Source organism: Desmodus rotundus, chromosome 9 (genome assembly GCF_022682495.2).
Source record: "Desmodus rotundus isolate HL8 chromosome 9, HLdesRot8A.1, whole genome shotgun sequence".
NCBI lineage: Eukaryota > Metazoa > Chordata > Mammalia > Chiroptera > Phyllostomidae > Desmodus > Desmodus rotundus.
Window position 1 is genome coordinate 103,455,062 of NC_071395.1, and position 20,242 is coordinate 103,475,303.

Consider the following 20,242-nt stretch of genomic DNA (forward strand, 5'->3'; position numbering starts at 1 on the left):
AGAGACCCCATTACGTCCATCTTGTGGGGCTCCTCCTTCCTTATATCCAGAGTCTGTGTCCATGGCTCTCACAGGGACCCAGGGACACAACTTCTTCCTTTGGTGGAGGACAGAGGGACCTGAACCCAAATGCTCTTTCCTGCGCCAACACCTCGGTCATTCTCTGTGTGGCCTGGCTACTGCCCCTCCCCAGCCATCCGCACCGCCCTCCGTTGGGTGAGCTCCATGTTGTCACCACCCCTCTCGGCTGGTGGCCTTCAGAACTACTCCAATGGTTCAGATGAGGTCTGAGCAGCCCAAATGACTCCTTTCAGTTTCCATCCACCCCAGCCTTCCTCCTGCCCCCAGCATATCTGCCAGGGAAAAGAAATGCCCAGGGCACATGCAGCCCTCTCTGGGACCAGAACGTCCCTTCTCTGCCTCCTGCTCCTCACTCTCAGGCCTCCCCTGACCTCAGGCCTCAAGGCCAACTACATTCCTCCTGCCTGGGATGGGTGACTCTCCCGGCAAGGTCAGCTGAACCTGCCCGCTCCTTCCAGGCACTTCCATCTGCCCCCAGCGCCTGACCTTGCTTGGGTGATTGCTCTAGGTCTTAGCTTCTTCCCAACAACGATGTCCCTCACAGCCCCAGCGAGGCAGATCCAAGCTCTAGGCACCGAAGGGTGTGCCCAGGAGTCTGAGTGCGCAGGCTGCTTTGCTTGTAATTCTCCGGTTCGTGGCCTGAGGCCCTGGAGGCCCTGTCCAGCAGCCAGACATCTCAGGGGTATAGCCCAGCCACACTCTGAGGACTGGAAAACCACAGCCCACAAGATAATATCTGATGCATATTAACCACACAGTGCTTCCTCCCTGCCAGCCTACTTCCTTCTCCTGGTGCTGACCCTGCCCTGCAGCCACAGGGCCCCAGGCCTAGAATGAGAGGCTCCCCCACTCCTAGCAGCTCCCCTAACTGCGCCCTAACTGTGTGTCTGGATCCCATGCTTGCACAGTGGCTAATTCTGGCGTCTCATCAGGCAGTAATTACGGGGGATCAGCAATGCTGTTATCTCCGCCGCTCGGCACCTGTCACCACGCTGCCATCCCCAGGCTGCTGGGATGGATCGGAAGCTGAGGGAGGAGGGGTGCACTGGAGTGAGGGGTGCCGACTCCCTCCCTGCCTCTGTGGCCCTCATTTCCTTCAACCCTGCCTACCCACAAGGCATGCAATGCATGTCAGCTGCGAGGCCACCAGCCTCCCTGTTACCCAGGGTGGGCAAATGCATGTGTCATGTGTCACATGTACACACACCCATGGCCAAACAGAGCGGGAAGGACACAGCAAGCCAAGGCTCATATCTTGCCTTGGCCACTTCTCGTACAGGTGACCTTGAACAAATCATTTTACTTCTCTGGCCATCAGTTTCCTCAACAGCAAAATGGGAAAACCGGTGTCTGCTTTCGGAAGATGGGAAGAAATAAATATGTAAAGTATCTAGTGCAGTGCCTGGCACATGTACGATCGATCACATATTCACTCAGCAAACAATTAGTACATATACACTATGCGCTGGGCACTGTGAGGATGCCAAGATAAATTAATCACAGTTTAGCGAGAATCGCATGCAGGCCACATTGAGACACAAGCATCTTGTTTGGCTGGAGGCGTTTTGTTTTGTTCTCTTGTGGTTTTAGTGCCTTTAAGGAGCCCCTGTGCTCTTCTCCTCACTGCAGTCCCCGTGGTCCCCTATTGTCCTCCCCCCCTGCTTCCCCATGTCCTACACCTTAAGGCACCGAGCTTGCTGCCCCCAAGAGGAAAAGTGGACTGGTAGGCTGTCATGTCCAGAACCAATGGCCACGAGAGATTTGACCGTACGTGGGAGTTCAGAGGGGCCCATCGGAGGCGGCCGGGGAGGGGCGCTTCAGGGAGGCGCTGGCTAAGGGAGGGCAGGGCTGGGAGGTGACAGGAAGAGGTGCTCCTGGAAGAAGAATCACAGAAGCGAAGGCTCAGGGAGGGAAAGGCTCAGCCTATGGGAAGCTGATGGAGTCAAAGATGTCTCAGGGCGTCCCTCCTGGTGTTAGACCTCCAGGCCCCAGGCTTCAGCCCCTCCTGTTTCTCCAGAACCTTCCAGAGTGTTTTCCTAGGTGGTCTTATTGGCGGAGCTATGCTATACAACCACCTCCCCTTGTCTCACAACCAAGCAGCTGCCACAGCTAAGCCACTGAGTCACTGCCCTGTCCTCCTGGGTCTTTTTCCCCCAGGTGGGGTAGAACTCCGTTAGAACCAAAAGGAGGTCTGCAAACAGGAACTCTCTAACCTCCACTCCCCTCCCCACCCTGCCCCCACCCCTGAATCCCCCAGGGACGGAGCCAGGAATGGGGTTGGGGAGGAGGACAGCGATGGACCTCAGAGTTCGGCTTCAGCGGCCTGAACCACAGGGGAACCCTGCCCGCGCGAGCGAGGAAGTGAGGCAAAGGGCGCCCCTCTGCCCACAGTGTGGGGGGTGGAGACGCTGCCTAAGGACGCGGAGGGCTCAGAAGGCCAGACAGAAGGAGGGGGAGGGGCTGAGGCTGCCATCGTGGGGTATCTGTGTGACCTTGAGCGTGTTACCTATCCCCTCTGGCCTGGCTCCTCCCCTGAAGGGAGACAAGAGCATGGAGCTCACAGGACAGTTGTGAGGAGAACATGAATTAACACATAGACGGGGCTTAATGCAGCACACATGCCTCATACATTATGGGTCGTTACTATTTGCATTATTATCAGGGATGACTCCCCGCCCCCCCAACTCAGCAACAACTAAATGAGGCCCCTTTCCTTGCCAGCCCTCCGCCCCCAGCCCTTCTCTCTCAGAGCCCACAGAGGGAGCTCGGAGGTCTCTTCTAAGGCAGCCGAGTCAACATTAAGGCGCTGGCCCCACTGTGCCCACCTCCCTGACTCCTCCCCACCCCCACCCCAAGTATCACCCCAACAACCCCACACGGCGCTTTTCCAAGCCCACCCACACCTCACTCCACTCTGGGTTTAAAGCAGGATGGGGTTGCTCCCCCTCTTTATGGATGCAGAAAATAGGTCTTGAAAGGCATCGAGCTCCCTGCCTCTGCAAGTATTCCAGAAGGGGGTGAGTGAAAGAGGGGAGCATTCAGGCTCCCTGCCCCCCCAACCCGTTCTCTGCCCCTGAGCCCACTCCTCGGGACCTTTGCCATCTGTGTGGGGAAGGCAGAGGCAGCCTTCAAGACCAGGACAGGGCAGGGAGGAAGGACTGCAATCTCTGGTCACCCCTGCCTTCTCCTGGCAACAGCGGAGGGTGGGGGAGGGAAGGGAGCAGCGCTGTAGCTCTTTTAGGAAAACGGTAATTTTAATTAAGAGGCAGACAAACGAGCGCTCTGCATTTTGTCTCCGAGCTAAGTTATTAAAAAGCCATCCAGGCGGCGGCAGCCACAGTGGCAGCGAGAGCTGCCTCCCCAGGCTGCCTGCCCGGATTGGGGCCAGAGCATCCTTCAGGGAGCTGGAGGAGGGCTAGAGGACACGGAGGCCCAAGCAGCCAAGACCGGGATTCTGCAGCCCCTCCCGCAAGGTGGGGGCAGGGGCAGTACCCAGACAGTACCCAGGGGACAGTCTGCCCAAGCCCAGAACAGGGCAGGGGCAGGAGTGGGGACAGAAAGGGAACCAGCAGTTGGGCAGCCCCTACTGTGGTCCAGGCCCTGGACCAGCTACTGCTGTTCCTTTTCTCTTAACAACATGCTTGATAGGTGTTCTTGCACCATCTTGCCAGCAAGAACGTGGAGGCTCAGAAAGGGAAAGTGGTTTGTCCCAGGCTGCACAGCTAGAGAGCAGCGTAAATGAGCTGGGGAACCCAGGTCAGGCTGACTCTCAAGTCAGAACCCCAGGTTGCTGGTCCGGGGCACAGAAGTCAGGGTAGGTGCCCTGCCCATTTTTTCTCCCCCAGCCCGGGCTCCCTGAGGCCCTCTGAAGTGGCCTCAGCCCTGGCCCCACAATGCTTCCCATAGTCCCCAGGGTCACCAGGGACTTGGTGGGGGGCCTTGGTCACTGCTTGCTTGGAGGAGCACAGTACGAAAGGGGTGCCATTGGGCCAAGGGTCACTCTACCAGGACATAAAGTATGGAGCAGCTGCCAGCAGAGAGAGAAGCAGAGGACAGGGACAGCAATGGACACGGAGGCACGGCCCTGGGATGGGCAGGCATGCTACAGTCAGCTGGCCAGGCGCCAGCCCCAGGCCCCACAGCCAGCAAATGAGACAACCCCCTAAGCTCTACTGGTCCACCTGTCCCGGTCACTGTCGGACTCTGAGCCCAGCCCAGGGACCGGCACGGAGGAGGCATTCAATAAATCTTTTCTGAATGAGCGAGTGGATGCCTACATGAAGGAGTGGACAAACGGCTGAACAAATGAAATGAGATCTCAGGTTTGCAAGGGCCTATAAACAAAGCTGTACTGAGGTTGGATGTGGCCCCATCTTCTCCCATCCGCCACCTTCTTGCCACGGCTGAATCATGGACTTCTTTCCCCCCATGAGAAGGGTCCCCTCCCCCAAGGCCACCAGTCCCCTCAGCAGAAGGCTCCTGTCTCCTCCACCCTCCCCCGTTACATGGAAGCTCTGCCGCCAGCACACACGTACATGCACACGGCTTGCGCACGCACGCTAACTCACATGCACACCCATGCAGGCAGACACATTCTCTGCCAGGCCAGGTGCCCTCCCCAGAGTCAGGTCTCTGCCGTTCCCTCCCCTGGCAAAGGTCTGGGCCCACCAGGGACGGCCCCCTCCCCCATTTCTGGCCCTCTAGGCTGGGGAGGGGCATCTGGTTGAGGAGCAGTGGGAGTGGAATGGTGGGGGAGGCCTCCCTCCTGGCTTACCAACCTGGAGACTTTAAACAGAGGGAACAGAGTCCTGGAGGCTTCCCTCCCGCTGCACGCTGGAGCCCTGGGTAAGGGACAGGAAAGGAGGAAAGTCGTGAATGAATGCCCAGAGCTGGGGAAGAGGCATTGGAGAGAGGAAGGGGCTGGGGCAGGGCTCCCAAAGTGGGCTGGCCTGGGCAGGGGCCTTGGGCCATGGGGGAGGAGGGGACAGGGACAGCAAGGCAGAGCCTTAGGAGCTGTCCATTGGGCAGTCATTGGGGGCTCGGGGACAGGCAGGCTGGCCATGGGGTGTTGGAGGAAGAACAGGGACTGAAGGGGCAGAGACACTGGTGGGAGACAGACAGGAGGACAGACAGCAGGACAACACAGAGAACATGGGGTCCCCAGAATGAGGTCCCCAGGACAGACAGCCTATAAACCTGGTTCTCTTCCCAGAAACAGGGCAGACTCTTTCTTGGGGTGCCCGTACAAGATCCTAAATGACAGCACCTTGGAGGGCTCGTCTGCCTCCCAAACCTGTCACCCATTTCAGGAAGGTGGGTGAGTTCAGAGTCGGAGGGGACTGCCACCGTTGCTCTGCCCTCTTCCAGCCAAGAGCCCCCCCCCTCTACTCGGATCAGCTCCTACCGCCCAGGAAGGCCCCCTCCCCTGACTGCAGCAGAGGAAACAGACATTCCGCACCCAGCAAGCATCCACACACTCGCACTGGGGCAGGGGCCCTGCAGGGAAAGGGCGCCCCTGCCCCAAGTTGCCCACGGCCCTGCTTCTCACTCCTGCTCTGCACTCACCAGCCCTCAAACTGCCGTCCCTCAGCCGTCAGTCCTGGCTGCCTCCTCCACCCCCTCCCCCGGCCCGGCAGGGAAGCCCTTCTCACTGCGCTCTCTCCCCGGGGCTGCAATAGTCACCCTTTATGCGCAGTTTCATTTTCTGCAGTTTCGGTTACCCCTGGTCAACTGCAGTCCAAAAATATTCCGTGGAAAATTCCAGAAATACACAACTCATGAGTGTTAAATTGTGAGGCATCCTAGATTGCATGATGAAATCTCGCACCTTCCTGCTCCGTCCCACCTAAGACGTTGAATCATCCCTTTATCTAGTTTTTCGGGGGTCCCACCAGTTAGTGGCCGTCTGGCTCACTAGATCCGCTGCCACCGTGCCCCAGTGCTTGTGCTCAGGTGACCCTTATTTTACTTAACAATGACCCTACAGTCACTCTCATAGCTTTTATCACAGTATATTGTTCTATTTTATTATTAGTGATTATGGCTAATCTCTAACTGTAACTAATTATAAATGAAACTTTATCATAGGTATGTATAAGTGGGAAAAAAACGTAATATATGTAGGGTTGGTACTGTCTGAAGTCTCAGGCATCCACTGGGGATCTTGGAATGCATGCTCCATAGGGAGGGTGGGGGCTACATCCTGGGGCACGCAGCCTCAAGACCCTTCCTGCCTGGAGACACTGTGGCCCCGGCACCTCTCGGACACTGCCCTCACTGGGCTGGCTCAGAGCCATCCATACCCACATCACGTCTGGCTGCAAGTGCTCGCAGAGCCCCCTGCCAGTCTCACAGTTCCAGTTTTCTCACCGATTACCCACGACGCAGGCATCCCAGGGAGAGACAACTGTCGCATCCAGATGTTGGGACATTGGCTAGGAGGAGAAATCAGGGATGCTCACGGACATGCCTGGCCCAGGTGGCTTCCTGGGTGAGGCACTGGGTTGGGGGATGGGGCATGGACAGAGGGTCACAGGGTAGGGGGAGTGAGGACCCAGGAGGGCCAGCTTCCTTTCCACCACCAGCCTTAAGTGGCAGCTCCAGGGGTCCAGCCCCAGAGAGGCTGAGATCGAAAACCCAAATCTGGGTGTGAGAAAAGATGAAAGAGGTTTTCTCACGTAAGCCCCTTCCTCCAGGGAGAATGGTCTCCCATTCAATCATGCAATTGGCTAGAGAAGAGGATGATGAAGGCAAAGAAATGACTATTTATCGAAGGCTTATGATGTGCCAGGAACTCAGCCTGTATGACTCCATTGAACCCTGGTACCCACCCAGTGTGGAAACCGCTGTTACCAGTCCCAATTTACGGATGAGAACACTGAGCTTCAGAGAGACGAAGTATTTGCCTGAAATCACACAGCAGGTTAATGCCGGGATTCGAGCCCAGACCTGTCTGACTCCAGAACCTGAGTTCTTGACCAGCAAGCAAAACAGCATCCTATCTATTCTCCCTACTCTTGGCTATTTCCTAAGAGCCCTCACTTTCCCTCAGAGCCCTACCTTCCAACTTAGGAGGCTGGGACAAGAATGGGGGTTCATCAGCCCAGCCTGGCCACAGAGCAGGGACAGAGTAGGCAAGGACCAGCCCCGGAGAGCAGGCAGAGAGGCTAGGCAAGGCTGCAAGGGCTTCAGTGAGCCTCAGAATGCCTCCCAATGAGCTGGGATCGTTAATTCTTCCCCAATGAGGCAGATGTCAGTGCCTGGGGTGATGCTACAGATGCCTCCTGTGTCTGCAATTATCACACATCCTGGGGGGTTGTGGAACACTCCACTCCACCTCCTATGCTCTGTACAAACCTCTCTAGCTAGGCCCTCTCTGTGGGGTCTCTGGGCTTGCCCCAGCCATCCCCTTGTGTGCCCTTGGGTCCGGGTCTCTAGCATGCTCTGTGGCTGGGGTGAAAAAGAAGCCAGTGTCCAAGCATAAGGATATTTGCAGAGGTGTGGAGGACAGGCATCTGAAAACCCAACTGCTTCCCAGTCTTGCTCCACACCGGGACATGCAGGCAACTGGGCCAAGTGGCTGAGGCTACCAGGAACCAGGGAAAGGTTGTCCGGGAGATGAGCCACCAGCTGGAGGTGCCTCGGTGGATGAAAACATGGACTGGATTTTAATCCCTGGCTGGAATGGAATGTGGCAAGGTAGTTCTGCAGGAGTGGGAGGGAAAGGAGCTCAGGATTTACATGATAGCTGAACCCTATAGCCACTCCTTTATCTATCCTCCAGGCTGAGGGGACAGATTTGAACAAGGTATGCCTTTGGGACAGGAGAGCCTGTTGGTAAGGTGTGTGCACTCACATGCGTGGGCACGTGCCAGTATTCTCTTGGGCCAAATCTCCACTTTTCCTGGTTTCGCTGGAGCTGGGAAATATCCTTCCCTCTGTCTGTGAGGACAGGCATGCATTATCTCAGGGGAGAGGAGGTGGGCAGAGCCTATGGCAGCTGGAAGGGGCCTTAGAGATGCTCTAGTTCCACCCTCTCTTCTCACGTCAAGGACCTCGAAGACCAGAGGGGGCAGATAACGTGCCCCGGGTCACACAGCAGTAGAAGAGGTAGACAAGCTGACACCAGTGCAGTCCTTTCTCTTTACATTGTCCTTCACTTCTCTGTCCTTGAGTCAAAGAATGACTCCCCGGTCCCCCTTCCCCCCCAGCGGCTCTGAACCCCTCCATCATGGCCCCCTGAACTCTGCCGACCACAACAGCCACAAGTTAAACTGGACCTTCCAAGCTCCTCAGGCCATCTCACAGGCCAGCCAACCAGCTCCCTGCACCTAACCCACTCATGCTTATGCACACCTCTCACTGAGGTAAAAGATGCAGAGAACACCACCAGAGTTCCCCGCCCTGCAGCGGCCACCCTTCCCACAGCCACCCTTTGCACACCACCACCACCGGGAGGTTCTTCCTGTGTAACCTCTATCCCTTCTGCTGCAGCGTGGGCCTGCTTTCTCTCAAGCTGTCCTGTGCAAAGATGGGGGAGGGGGAGAAGAACAGGCTTCCCGGCCTCCAAACACTCGGTTTCCCCAGCAGCAGAGAGGGTGAGGGCAGGGTGTATCAGGACAGCTTGGCCCTGAGCCCAGCGTGTGTGTGGGGCAGGGGTGTGGTGGGGGATCGGCAGCCTGCGTGTGGTAGAAACCACTCTTCTGGGAATGGTCCTTCCTACTCCTCATCCCCTGTAAAATCCTAAATCTCAGAGTTCTTGAGTGTTTGTTATGTGTCAGGCAACGTGCTGGACATTTTCATCTATTATTTCACTTAATTTTCACGACAATTCCATGGCCAGAAACTAATCTTCCCCTGGGACAGTCCCTCCCTATGAATAAATCTAACCTTGATCCCTCTTGCTGCATTTCCTCAGGCCCAGTCTCCTTGGTGGTGGAGGGCATTTTTGCTCGCCTTCAGAAATTCCCGCCATTACTCAGTGGCCCCACAATATCTTCTCCAGGTGCCAACCTTTACCTTTACCTGTCTTGCCCCATGTGACGGGCATTATGGGAGTGAAGGGAACTGGGGCAGGACTAGGGGCTGGGATCAGAGCACTGGCCTGTGCCAGGGATAGACAGAGCACGTGCCAGGTGGTGGGTGTGGGGAGGCCCCAGGGGCAGTCCTCAGGAGATCAGTCTGGGCCAATGGAGGTGGGGCAGAACTGAGAGCAGTAGGTACTCCCTGGTGATGTCTGTGACCCTTGCACGGGGCATGGGACCTCACCTTTAGTGTGTTGACTAGGCAGGACCCAGAGATGGAAAGATCTAGTTCTCCTTCAGTGACCATCTCTCAGGTCCAAGTTCCAACCACACACACCCAGAGCCCTGGGGGCTGAGCAGAAGCGGGCAGAGGCGCAAGGCGGCAGGACATGCCCTGGCTGTGGGTGGGAGCTGAAGCCAGAGGAGGAACTGTTAAACCTACTCCAGCTCCTCGCGTCCTCAGGCCTCCTGGTGCAGGAAGGAGATGCCTAAGCCCCTCCGCTAGCTTCATGGGGTTCCACACCCCCTATGGTAGCCACGGGCGACGTTAGTGGATTCACACACCACTTGGCTTCCGTGTTTGGACCTTTTGGAGCAAAAGGGATGAGGGCAGGGGTCCCTGTCACTAGGGCTTTCCCCCCATCCTGCCTCCAGCATGGCTGGAACACAGGGAGGCTGGACTCACCTCTCCAGGGAATGCTCAGGCCTCAGCTTCCACCGTTGGGAGATTCACGCAGGGAAAGCGTGGGCCAATGGGCAAAGGGAATGGGAATGGTGGGTGGGACTCTGGTCCCTGTGGGTGGCACCCTCCCCCTTCAAGCAGACATCATTAATATATGCAAAGCATATGCAAATCATCCAGAAGAGAGACACAACATGGGTGGAATGTCAGAAGAGACCTTGGGGATGATCCAGCCCATACCTCCTCCTGTAACAGGTGAGGAAAAGAGGTCCCACTAGGAAGGGACTTGCTCAAGGTCATTTGGACATTTGGGCACCGAGGAAGGTCTTTTCTCAGTCCAGTGCTCTTTCCATAACTGTCTTGTCTTTCATATGGGGGGTTTCCAAGATGGCAAAGGGGGTACGGGGCCTAGATGGGGTTCCAGGAAGGCCTGTCAGAGTGCCCGCCTTCCTGCCTCTGAGCCTGGAGATGGTGTAGTGTGTGGGAGGGGAACAGTGGGCAGTGATGACTGGGGCAGTGGGCAGAGGGGCCAGAGGCCGGGGCATTGTTTTCCGGCAGTCCAGCAGCAGTGGAAGGCGGCAGAACTGGAGTGGCTGAAGCCCAATGTCAGGGCAAGGTGCCTGTGGTGGAGCGGGGAGAGGAGTGACACCCTGACTACACAGGCACATCCCTAAGTGCTCAGCAGCTCCCTTCCGCGGGGACTCTGATGACCATGGCACCTGACAGACCATAATAAACCCAGGCCCGTCCCTTCCTTGGCTGAGGCTGCCCTCCCCCCGGCACCCCCCCCAACTTGGCTTCTCCACCTTCCAGACAGTCCTAGAAAGCAGGACCTAGGCTGGGGGAGGAAGACAGACAGATGGGAGGGGGCAGACAGCAAGAGGCAAGAGGAGACTGAGGAGCAGAGGGGGAGACAAGGGCGAGAGAGCATGAAAGGCAGAGCAGGAGAAACAGGGGCAGAGGGAGGGGAGGTCACGAGGAAGGGAGTGGGGAGACTGAGGGGCACAGAAGGGTGCAGGGGAGGAGAGAGGGGAGGGCTCTCCGGAACTGAGGCACTGAAGGACAAAGCTGGAGCCTGGATGTGGGGCACAGGAACCCCACCGGGGCCTGGGGCTGTCTGGCAGGAGTTGGGGACCATGCCCTTGCCCCTCTGCCCACCTCCCCAGCGACTCCCCAGGCTGCCAGGAAATCAGTCCTCCCTCCTCTGCCTCCCATCCTCCCTCTTTACCTCCCTCCCACCACTCCTCCCCTCCTTTCCTCCCTCCCTCCCTCAGGGGCGAACAAACCAGCTTCCTAGCCAAATCCAAAGCCTTCATCTCCGCTTTTCAGAGCTGGGAATGAAAGAAGGGGAAGCAAGTGCAGCCCTCAAACCCGCTGACAGCCAGATTTTTATTATCTCTGCTCGAATGGGCCCTAGGAAGTCAACAAGGGAATCTTCAAAGAGCATCTCAGTGGCTCCCTGAAGCCTGCACCTGCGCTGCCCCGCCCACAGCAGGCAGCCAGGGCTTGAGGGGCACAGTGAGCCCCCCAACTCCCACCAAGCCCAGAGCCCAGATCTGAGGCTGCCAGGGGCTTCACCCTCAGCCCCCGTGCCTAGGCAGGGTCCCCTTAGCCAGGCCAGGCTCAGAGGCCAGACCCAGGGCCGCTGGGCCTCAGAGGCAGTCTCTGTCCCTCTCTGGGCCTCGAGGACACAAACGAAGGAAGAAATAGGATCTCCTTGCCAGGGCTTGGAGGAGATAAGTGCTTGGGATTCCTCGAAAGAAAAGCTTTTGTGGCAAGCCCTAGATTCTTCCCCCAGATCCTTCCCCTGAATTCTCTGCCTGCCCCTCCTGACTCCCCCTTGCCGAACCCCTCCCAACCACAGCTGCCCCTCTGTTCCTAAGCCTCGGGCCCACAGCTCAGGAAGATCCTCACACTTCAGCTCTGTCCATTCAGATCCTCAACCCCATCTGTCTTCTTTCCCCAAGACCTAACCTGGAGTGGGGGGTGGCCGGGGTGGGGGGGTCTAAAATAGACCTGGTACTTCAAAAAATCCTCTCCCTCCTAAACTTGGGTTTTGTCAGAGAAAGCCAGGGCTGGCATTGGGCAGATGGCAGCCGTGCCACCACCCCCACTCTGCCAGCTCTGACCACACCATTGAGATCAATGCCCAAAGCCAAAGAAGGAATCAATGGTTCTAATTAAACCCTTTTTCCAGGGTGGGTCCCTGGCCAGAGAGAGAGAGAGAGAGAGGAAGAGAGAAAGAGCACCTGAGAATCTGCATCCCAGCACCAGCCCCGTTCCCTGCACATCTTTAAGAAACCTTCAGCCCAGCGGGAATCAGGCCATGAAGACCCCAGAGTCCCCACATGAGGCAACAAGGCGAGCAGAAAGCCTGGGGTGGGGGCAGGTCTCACGCCCAGAGACCCTTCCCCTGAGAGCACCCCCTTACCGCTCAGCACCGCCTGAGGACCACAGTCACTTCTTCCAGATCCCCAGAGCACATGGGGCAGCCAGGTCTCCAGCCCAGCCCCGAGGGTTATCATGATAACCGGCCATCATGGTAAGGGCGGAAGAACCAGGGCTAGGGGGGCACTGGACAAAGACCCTCTTGTCCCCAAGGCGGGGTGGCAGGAAGCCAGAACGAAGCCTTTACACTCGCTGCCAGTGGTGCCTGGGTGCCAGGCAGTCTGGGTTGGAGTGATCTTATTCTCGGGACCCCCCTCCTTATGTGCCCCCCTAGCCCATGCCCTCACCCCCATCCCTTGCTTGTGCACCAGCCCATGAGCAAAATCTCTGCCTCAACAACTCTCAGCTCGCCTGGAGCCTTCTTCCCTGTGTGCGTGTTGGGCCCTGACCCTTGCCCACAGTGGCCCCAACACTGACCAGAAACAGCAAAGACCCTCACACGTAAACCACAGCTGCCCTCCACATCGTCCAAACGCACAGCCTCGCCAGAAACCTCCACCATCACAGCTGCCATCAGTAATGACAGAGCCAGTCTCATTATTTCGCAGTGACAGTCTCTACCAAATGCATCATCAATTCTTTAAGATCAACAAGAGACACAAAAGGGAGTGAGGGAAACTGAGGCACAGAGACAGCAAAGCAGCTGTCTCAAGGTCACCCAGACCAATATATCCAGAATTCCACCCCCACCAAAGGGCTCAAACCCCGAATCAAGAAACATTCAGACCCACCAGCCTGGAAGTCTGGTCGGCTACCCCCCATTCCCAGCCTTCATCTGTTTTCCAAAACAACAGTGCTCCAACATCTTCTGAAAGGCTTCATCCAGGAACCTCAGCTCAGGGGACCACTTCCCTTAAAGTTGGGGGCTGCAAGACCTGGTTGCATAGTATTTGGGGAGAGGAAAAGACAATCCAGGATCCCCTCCTTGCACAATCCCTGTTCCTGCTCACCTGGCTCCCTTCGGCCCCCAGGGTCCTTCGGTCCAGCCTCCTCCCTGGGAGATCGGGAGCTGCCCTCAGCTGTCCTCTCCCACCAGGCCAGGGCAAAGCGCCGGAGGCACTGCCAGGGCTGCATGGGGAAGGGTGGGGCGGGGGTGCTTGCACCAGTAGCCGCACACACCGCGCTGGGCTCTGCCAGCCGAGCTGCGGAGGCACCCGGCCGGCCCCCTCTGCTTCCACTAGCATCCTGCTGCCCCCACCGACAGGACTCAGAGCTGGTCCGGGAGCTTCTGACGTAGCAGGGGGGTGCGTGGGAGGAGGGAGGGAGCCAGGGGCGTCCCGTCTCCAGCCCCTCCCTCTGCCCATCAGCCTCCAGCAGTCCCTAACTCTTCACTAACCCTAGACGCTCTGCCCAGCTGGGGGCGCCCTTCCCTTGCCCTCTCCAGGGGGAGGGCTTAAGATCAAATAGCCCCTCCCCAACCCCTCCCTCTCGTGGCCCCTCCCTCCCCACCAGCTGAGCTGGGAGCGGGTCCCCAGTTTCTGCAACTGCTACCTAGGCTCCGAGGTCTCCAGGGCTGGGGCCTCGAGGTGATGGGGGTGTGGGGTGGGGAATACAGACTTGTATCCTGGCAACACAGCCAACCCCAGAATGCAGTCATCCTCTTCCTTCCCCGGGGGACTGGCTCAAAGCGCCTACCACCACCCCCCAAGTGCGTGCACCCCATTCTTGGACCTCTGGGAGAGACCTTTGATGTCCCCCCCACTTCTCCATCCCCTTCGCCTCCTCCTTCATCCTCCTCTTCCTCCGCCTCGGATGTTCCACTCCCCTCACCCACTGTCCTCACCATCCATCCACCTTCCTCTTCTTCCCACCCCTCCACACATACCCCTTCAAATTTTAAACCCTTGGGCCCGCTCCCCCGGCATTACTAGGCCCTCCCAACCCGGTCTCCAGCCTCGCCAATTCCTGAACCCCTCTCGGGTCCCGGCACTCCGCTCGCCAGTGTCCTTCTCCCAAGCTGGGCGCGCCGCGGTCCCCTACCCCCCATACACCTGCTCCCGGAGCATCCCTCGCCCCTCGGGCCGCCGCCTCCCGGACCCGGCCGCCGCCCCCGCCCCCGGCCGAGGGGAAAACACACAAAGAAAACAGAAATACCTTCCACTTAAGCATGGAGGCACATTAGGGAGGAGAGAGACAGGGACATGCCTTGGGACGGAGCGTTCCCCATCGGGCGGGGCGCGGGGGACGGGGGCCCCGGGCCGGCCGGCCTGGCGCTCGCCCTCTTGCTGCCTCGCGGGCTCCTTGCTCGGCCCCAGCCCCGGAGCGCGGTGCCAAGCGGGCAGGCCGGGGGCGCGGGCCCCGCCGGGGTGGACCAGCTGGGAGGGCGCCGGCGGCCGGGCGTGTGGGTGCGCGCGCGCGCGCGGGCGTGTCACCGAGTGTGAGAGAGCGAGTGTGTGTGTGTGTGTGTGTGTGTGTGTGTGAACGCGCGCGCGAACTGGCGCGGGTGTGTCACTGCGGACGGGAGCGCGCGCGGCGCGGGCACGGGCGTGTGGCCGGAACGTACAAAGGGCCGCCGAGGGTGGCTGGAGCTGCGAGGGGAGGGGGCGCGGTGCCTCGCGCCCAGGAGCAGCGCGATCCCGCGGCGAGCAACGGGGCCGGGGGAAGGGGCGCGCTCACGCTCCCCTCCTCTTTCCACCTGCTTCTCCCTCCCCAAGCTATCCTCTCGTCGCTCTAGAATCAAATACCCCAGGCCTGGAAACGGCCTCTGGGGAGGGGCTGCACCGCCAGGACTGGGGACTTCTCGGTCTCCAAGCCCCCGCGCGCCTTGGGATGGAGAAGCATTCGGGAAAGGACGAGACAGGGAGGCAAGGGGGGGCGGCGGGACTGGCGGGGGCACTCTTTAGCCAAGGTGACCTCCGAAAGCCACAGCCGCCCTATGCAGGCAAAGTCTGGACCCTGCTCGGCTTCTGCTCTCATACGTCCCCCACCCCCACCCATCCTTAGACACGGCTCAGTCACTGGGACCCGGTCCCCCGGCGCCCCCTGCTGGGCTGTCTCCTAGCCCCCAGCTCTGGTTGCGGCCCCTCCTGCAGGCATCTGCTGTAATATCATCTTTCAAGCCAGACCCCAAAAGGAGGGCGCTTCAGCTCCTGCCCCCTCTTACACTTTGCTTGGCGACGCCATTGCCACCACCACCTCAGCCTGCAGAGGCCAGCACTGTTGCACCCCCACTTTACTCCCACTCTCTCCGTTAGTCCCACAGTCACCTTACTCTTACCTTGGCCTGCCTGTGGAATCCACAGACTCCTCCAGCTGAGACCAGCACTGACCCCTTCTCCTGTCCTGGTTGCTTGTTCCCTCTGTCCCTCACGTTTTCTGTCCTGTTTCTTCTCTCCTAAGCTTCTCTTGGGGAGGGGGAGGTGGGCTAAGTCCCCTGCCCCTTTTCTTTAGTCTATATCCCCAAAGCCAGCTCAGATGAGCAAGGAAGGGGCACATTACATCTCTTCCCTATAGTCAGCCAGGCAGAGTGGCAGGCAGGCAGAGAGGCAGCAGAGGAGACCCCACCCCAAGAGGCCCAAATGACAAACCGGTTTCCCCACTTCCTGTTCTACCCAGTTGCAGGCTTATTCTAGGCTCTCCCACTTTCCTGCCCGCCCCCATGCCTGCCCCTGAGCCAGCCACATGCCTGGCTAGGGGCAAGTCCCTGATGCCCCTTAGAGATTAACCTCCAGCTGCAGTAATTTAGGTGGCAGGGCCAGTGCAAGAGAAAAACAGGGCCCTTCCCAGCTCCTGCCAGACAACTCAGGAGGGCAGCCAAGAGCGTTTCTTGGACACACCGGTTGGGCACACGACCCCAGCAGTCGGCACCCCTACTTCTCCCATCCTGGGCCAGCTGCCTCTCCTTCTGCCAACTGGACGGTGCCCATCTTTTGGCCTCTGAGAGCACAGTGGGAACTTGGCCAGCTCTCTGCCTGGCTGCCTGCCCAGGATGGGCATGGGAGGCAGCAGGCCCTGTGAGAGGGAGAGGTTGGCAAGGGGAGGGGTGGCTTCTCCTCAGCTGCATGGACACCACCTCCCAAGACTCTCAAAGCTCTGAAGTGGGCACTCACACTGCTGCTCCTCGACGTGGAAGCCTCCCGATCAACTACACAAGCCTCTGCCCCAGGTGCCCCCCATGAGACAAGATCTCTTCCCTCCCCTCCTTGGTGTGCGCTTAAGAGGATGGGAATCAGCAGATGCTTTACCCATATCCTCTAATTTAATCCTCTCAACAACCCTGCGGAAGTGGGCATTTTCAGCCCTGTTTCGGAGATAAGAGTTGAGGCTTAGAGAGGTGTAGCCAACCGAAGAGTAGCGAAGCTGAAATTCAAACCCAGATCCACCTGACTCCCAGGCTTCCAGCCTCTGCTCTGTCACCACCACTGGCTCCTCACCCTGCGGGCTGCCAGAAACAGGGACCAGCCTCTGGCAAACGTCTCCCAGGTGGATGGGAGAGAGGGGGCTCTGGAATGCGGCTGAGGTTAAGACAGACATTTATGTCAAAGTTCAGGAATTGAGCATTATCCTCCAGATGACAATTGGGAAGATGCTTGTCCTGTCACATGGGGCTTTTTCTCCCCTGACGCTAAATGCCAAGAAGCCACTTCCTCCGGGACTGAGGGGGAGAGACTCCATGGATCAGCCCTTAGAGATTAGAAACAGTTCCAAAGTGTCAGTGGAACAATGCATTCATCTTTCCCCACTCTGAGCTGACCTCCTGTACATGAGGTCCTCCGTCACAGTGAGGAGCTCAAATCCGATTCAGGTGATATTTTTTATTTATGTGCCTTACTTTGTAAAGACAACCCTTAACATTCCTGATCATCTGCAGAGCTCTGAGTTCATCTGACTCCCTTCTCTCTTTAACTCCTTTGTCCACACCCACCCAACCCAGGACAGTGGCCTCCAAGTGTCCCAAGTAGGGGTGAGAAAGGACACGAGTCCTGAACAGGAACAAAGACCCCAAGGCTCCAGTGGAGCCACAGGGCAGAGGGCCTGGCGCCATCACCACCCGCCCTGGGCCCCACTTGATCCTCTGCCCAACACCGCCCCCCCCCACTGGGAGGATAGGGCCTCCTCCCCGTCCCATCAGATCTCAGAAGCAGAGGCTCCCGGTGTAGGGAAAAGCCTGATCAGGGCAAGGGCAGCCCAGGTATGATTTTTCCAGCCGAGAGACGAAAATTGCTCCTGTAAGCTGGCATGGTGCCCAGCACAAACAATGTGCCAGCTGCCTCCACCTGAGATGCCTCAGGTGCCACCCCGCCCCCACTCTCATTGTGCAACAGGTAACTTCTCCCAGGCCCTCCTCCTCCCCTGTGTCTGCAGGCTTGCTCGCCATTGGGAGGGGGCAGCTGGCACTGCCCACCTTGCCCTTCTCAGTCATTCCACCCAGCCTCCTCACCTGCTGCTGGGGTCCTAAAGGAGTGAAGTGACATGGGGCACCCTCCAGGTAAGAACACGCAGCCTTGCCTCTCCTTCCCCAAGGTGTAGTTGGAAAAGGGGTTGCACCTGGGCAAACATCTGGGCAGGAAGAGGAGGACGGGGTCTGGGGTGGGCAGAGAGGGGCACATGGACCCCTAGGGAAAGGCACAAGGAAGAGGGTGGTGTAGGAATTATGTCTGGACACCCCAAAGTGCTCCCCCTGCCACCTTGGAGCCTGCCACCCTGCCAGCGGGGCTCTCGTCAGGCCAGCGTGTTTCAGGAGCCCCTTTCAGAGCAACCTGAGGGGACTGGGATGTGGCCCCGTTCTGGGGAAAGAGTGGCCAGGGCAGTGACCTTGCATCGGGAGCAGAAGTTGGTGTGTGGGGGGGGGGCGCTGCGCTGAGGAGGACTCCAGTGCCTCCCTTTGCTGCAGGCCTGCACTCTCTGCCCACAGCCTCGTCTCCTCCCCCTCCCACACCCTCTCCCACGCCACCGCCACCGCCACCGGAGAAAAGTAAACGGCAGTACTCCTTCTCTCCCAGTGGTCCCTCTCCTCCCCTGCTTGTCATCGTAATGAATGCTAATAATACTCAATAATTGATGCCCTCATTAGCACATCAAACTCACTCTGAAGAGTGGAGGGAATGTGGAAGGGGGCGGTTCTCTGGGGTCCTGTCTGTAGTCAGTCCCTCCAAAGAGACTCATCTGGGCGCTTCTGGCTGGGAGGGGCGCTGGCAGAGGCACTTGCAGGGAGAAGTCTGGATGCCACCGTCTGAGTGGGAATTTTCTGAGCGCAAGGCCCCGTCTTCCCTGTCATGTGACAAGTGAGGTCCCACGTCGCCCCCAAGACTGGGAGCACTGAGTAGCCCCAGGGCAGGGCAGTGGATTTTACACTAAAGAGAGAGTGGGAATCACCTACATGGCTGTTAAACCGGAGTTGTTGGGCCCACCCCCTAAGTTTCTCATGCTGTGAGTTTGAGGAGAGGCTTGAGAATTTGCATTTATAACAAAGTTCCAAGTGCTGCTGCTGCTGCTGCTCAGAAAGCACTTCCAGAACCCATGGGGCGGGGGCGTCTTCTCCTGCCTTCCCAGCTTAGGACGTTGCCTGCCGGTGGAGTTCCCTCAGCGCGGCACAGCAGGCCCGGCACAGCGAGTGCCCAGGAGAACTCTGGCACAAAAGGAGATGCCTCTCCTCGCCTCTCCTCGGACCGCCACCAAGGCCACTTCCTGCACCGGACGTGCCTGAGCGCCTGGACAACTCCTTCCTCCCCAGACCTTGACCGTTGACCCCTTCGGACAGAGAGGACCAGAACTGGATCTCCAGACTCCCAGCTGCTTGCCACCCTGCTGGGGTGATGCAGCTAGAAGCAGGTCTCCTCTCCTGGGAGGAGGGGGGGATGAAGGTGAGGGAGAGATTTTCCCACACCCCACCTCATTTAGGGGTGACCTACCAGGACCTCAGTGGGGAGTGGGGCTCATGGGTACAGTCGATGAACATGCAGGCAGCTCCCTACCCCCTTCCTTCCCACTCAGTCCCTTAGCATAATAATTGTTTCTGGTGAGTGAACTGTAGCCTTAATGCTCTGAGTGGGGGGTGGACGGGGATAAGGAGACTGGAGCAAATGTAGAGATGGGAGGGGCGGGGAGAGGAGGGCAGACAGAAATGGGAAGAAGAGAAGATAAGAGGTGGACGAAAGCACAGGAGAAAAGAAGAGAAGAGAGGAGGTAGGACAGAGGGGTGTGGGAAGGAAGGAAGGAGGGAGGGAGAGGCCCAGGGGAGGTGAAGATGAGGAGAGGGGACTGGAGCAGGGAGGAGCGGAAGGCAGTCCGTGTCTATCCCTGAGAGAATATATGGCGAGCCACTGGGGCCCAGGTGGACCACAAGCCCCACGCCTGCGGGACTCCATCCAGCTTGGCTCTGAGGCTCTAGATGTCACCGTCTGATCCATGTGCCCTGGAAAAAGGGAACACACACACACACACACACACACAGAGCCACTCCAGCCAGCAGGTGGGGGAGCAGAGCAGGCACCATCCTGGCCTGTTTGACCCGTGCAGGCACCTGCTCCCCATCTCCTCGCCTCCCAAGGTCACCTGCTCGGTAATGAAAGTGGGCGGACCTCCCCTCGTACACTGCTGGTAGGAGATGTGAAATGGTTCAGCAACTATGGGAAACAGTTTGGCAGTTCTCCAGAAAGTTCAACATAGACTTCAGCAGATGATGCATAAAGCGTCAGTGATGTATCCATACAACGCACTATCATCCATCCCCGTAAAGCAGTGAAGCGCTGGTACGTGCTTACCACGGATGGCCCTCAAAAACATCGCGTAAGTGAAAGGAGCCAGGCACACGGGGTCACGTACTGTATGGTTCCGTTTAGATGAACGATGCCAAATAAGTGAATCCATAAAGAATTGTCTGGGGGGAGGGGAAACGGGGAGCAGCCCCTGCATGCCTATGGGGTGTCCTTTCGGGGTGATGAAAATGTTTTGGAACTAGGTAGAGTTGGTGGTCGCACCACAGGGTGAACGCACTAACGGCCGCTGAGTTGTTCACTTTAATTCTACGGAAAGGGAATTTCACCCCAATTTTTAAAAGTAACAGTGA

The 20,242-nt window shown here is 58.2% G+C and overlaps 1 protein-coding gene across 13 annotated transcripts in view; it reads right to left on the reverse strand.

The window, feature by feature from the left end:
• Positions 1-14,593, reverse strand: part of SRCIN1 (SRC kinase signaling inhibitor 1) — a 69,079-nt gene extending 54,486 nt beyond the window's left edge. For 8 of the 13 annotated variants that reach the window (XR_008425139.1, XM_053911293.1, XM_053911292.1 and 5 more), the window contains exons 1-2: positions 13,185-13,559; positions 4,860-4,922 (exon numbers count right to left, since the gene is read on the reverse strand). Coding sequence is in view for 11 of the 13 variants with exons in the window: in XM_053911293.1 (XP_053767268.1) it covers positions 4,860-4,922; positions 13,185-13,308 (187 nt within the window). In the remaining 2 variants the exon portion in view is untranslated. Of the gene's footprint in view, positions 1-4,859; positions 4,923-13,184; positions 13,560-14,328 lie in introns of those variants that run through there. The other 5 variants (XM_053911295.2, XM_053911291.1, XM_053911294.2 and 2 more) reach the window with 5 other exon arrangements.
• Between the last annotated feature and the right edge of the window lie 5,649 nt (positions 14,594-20,242).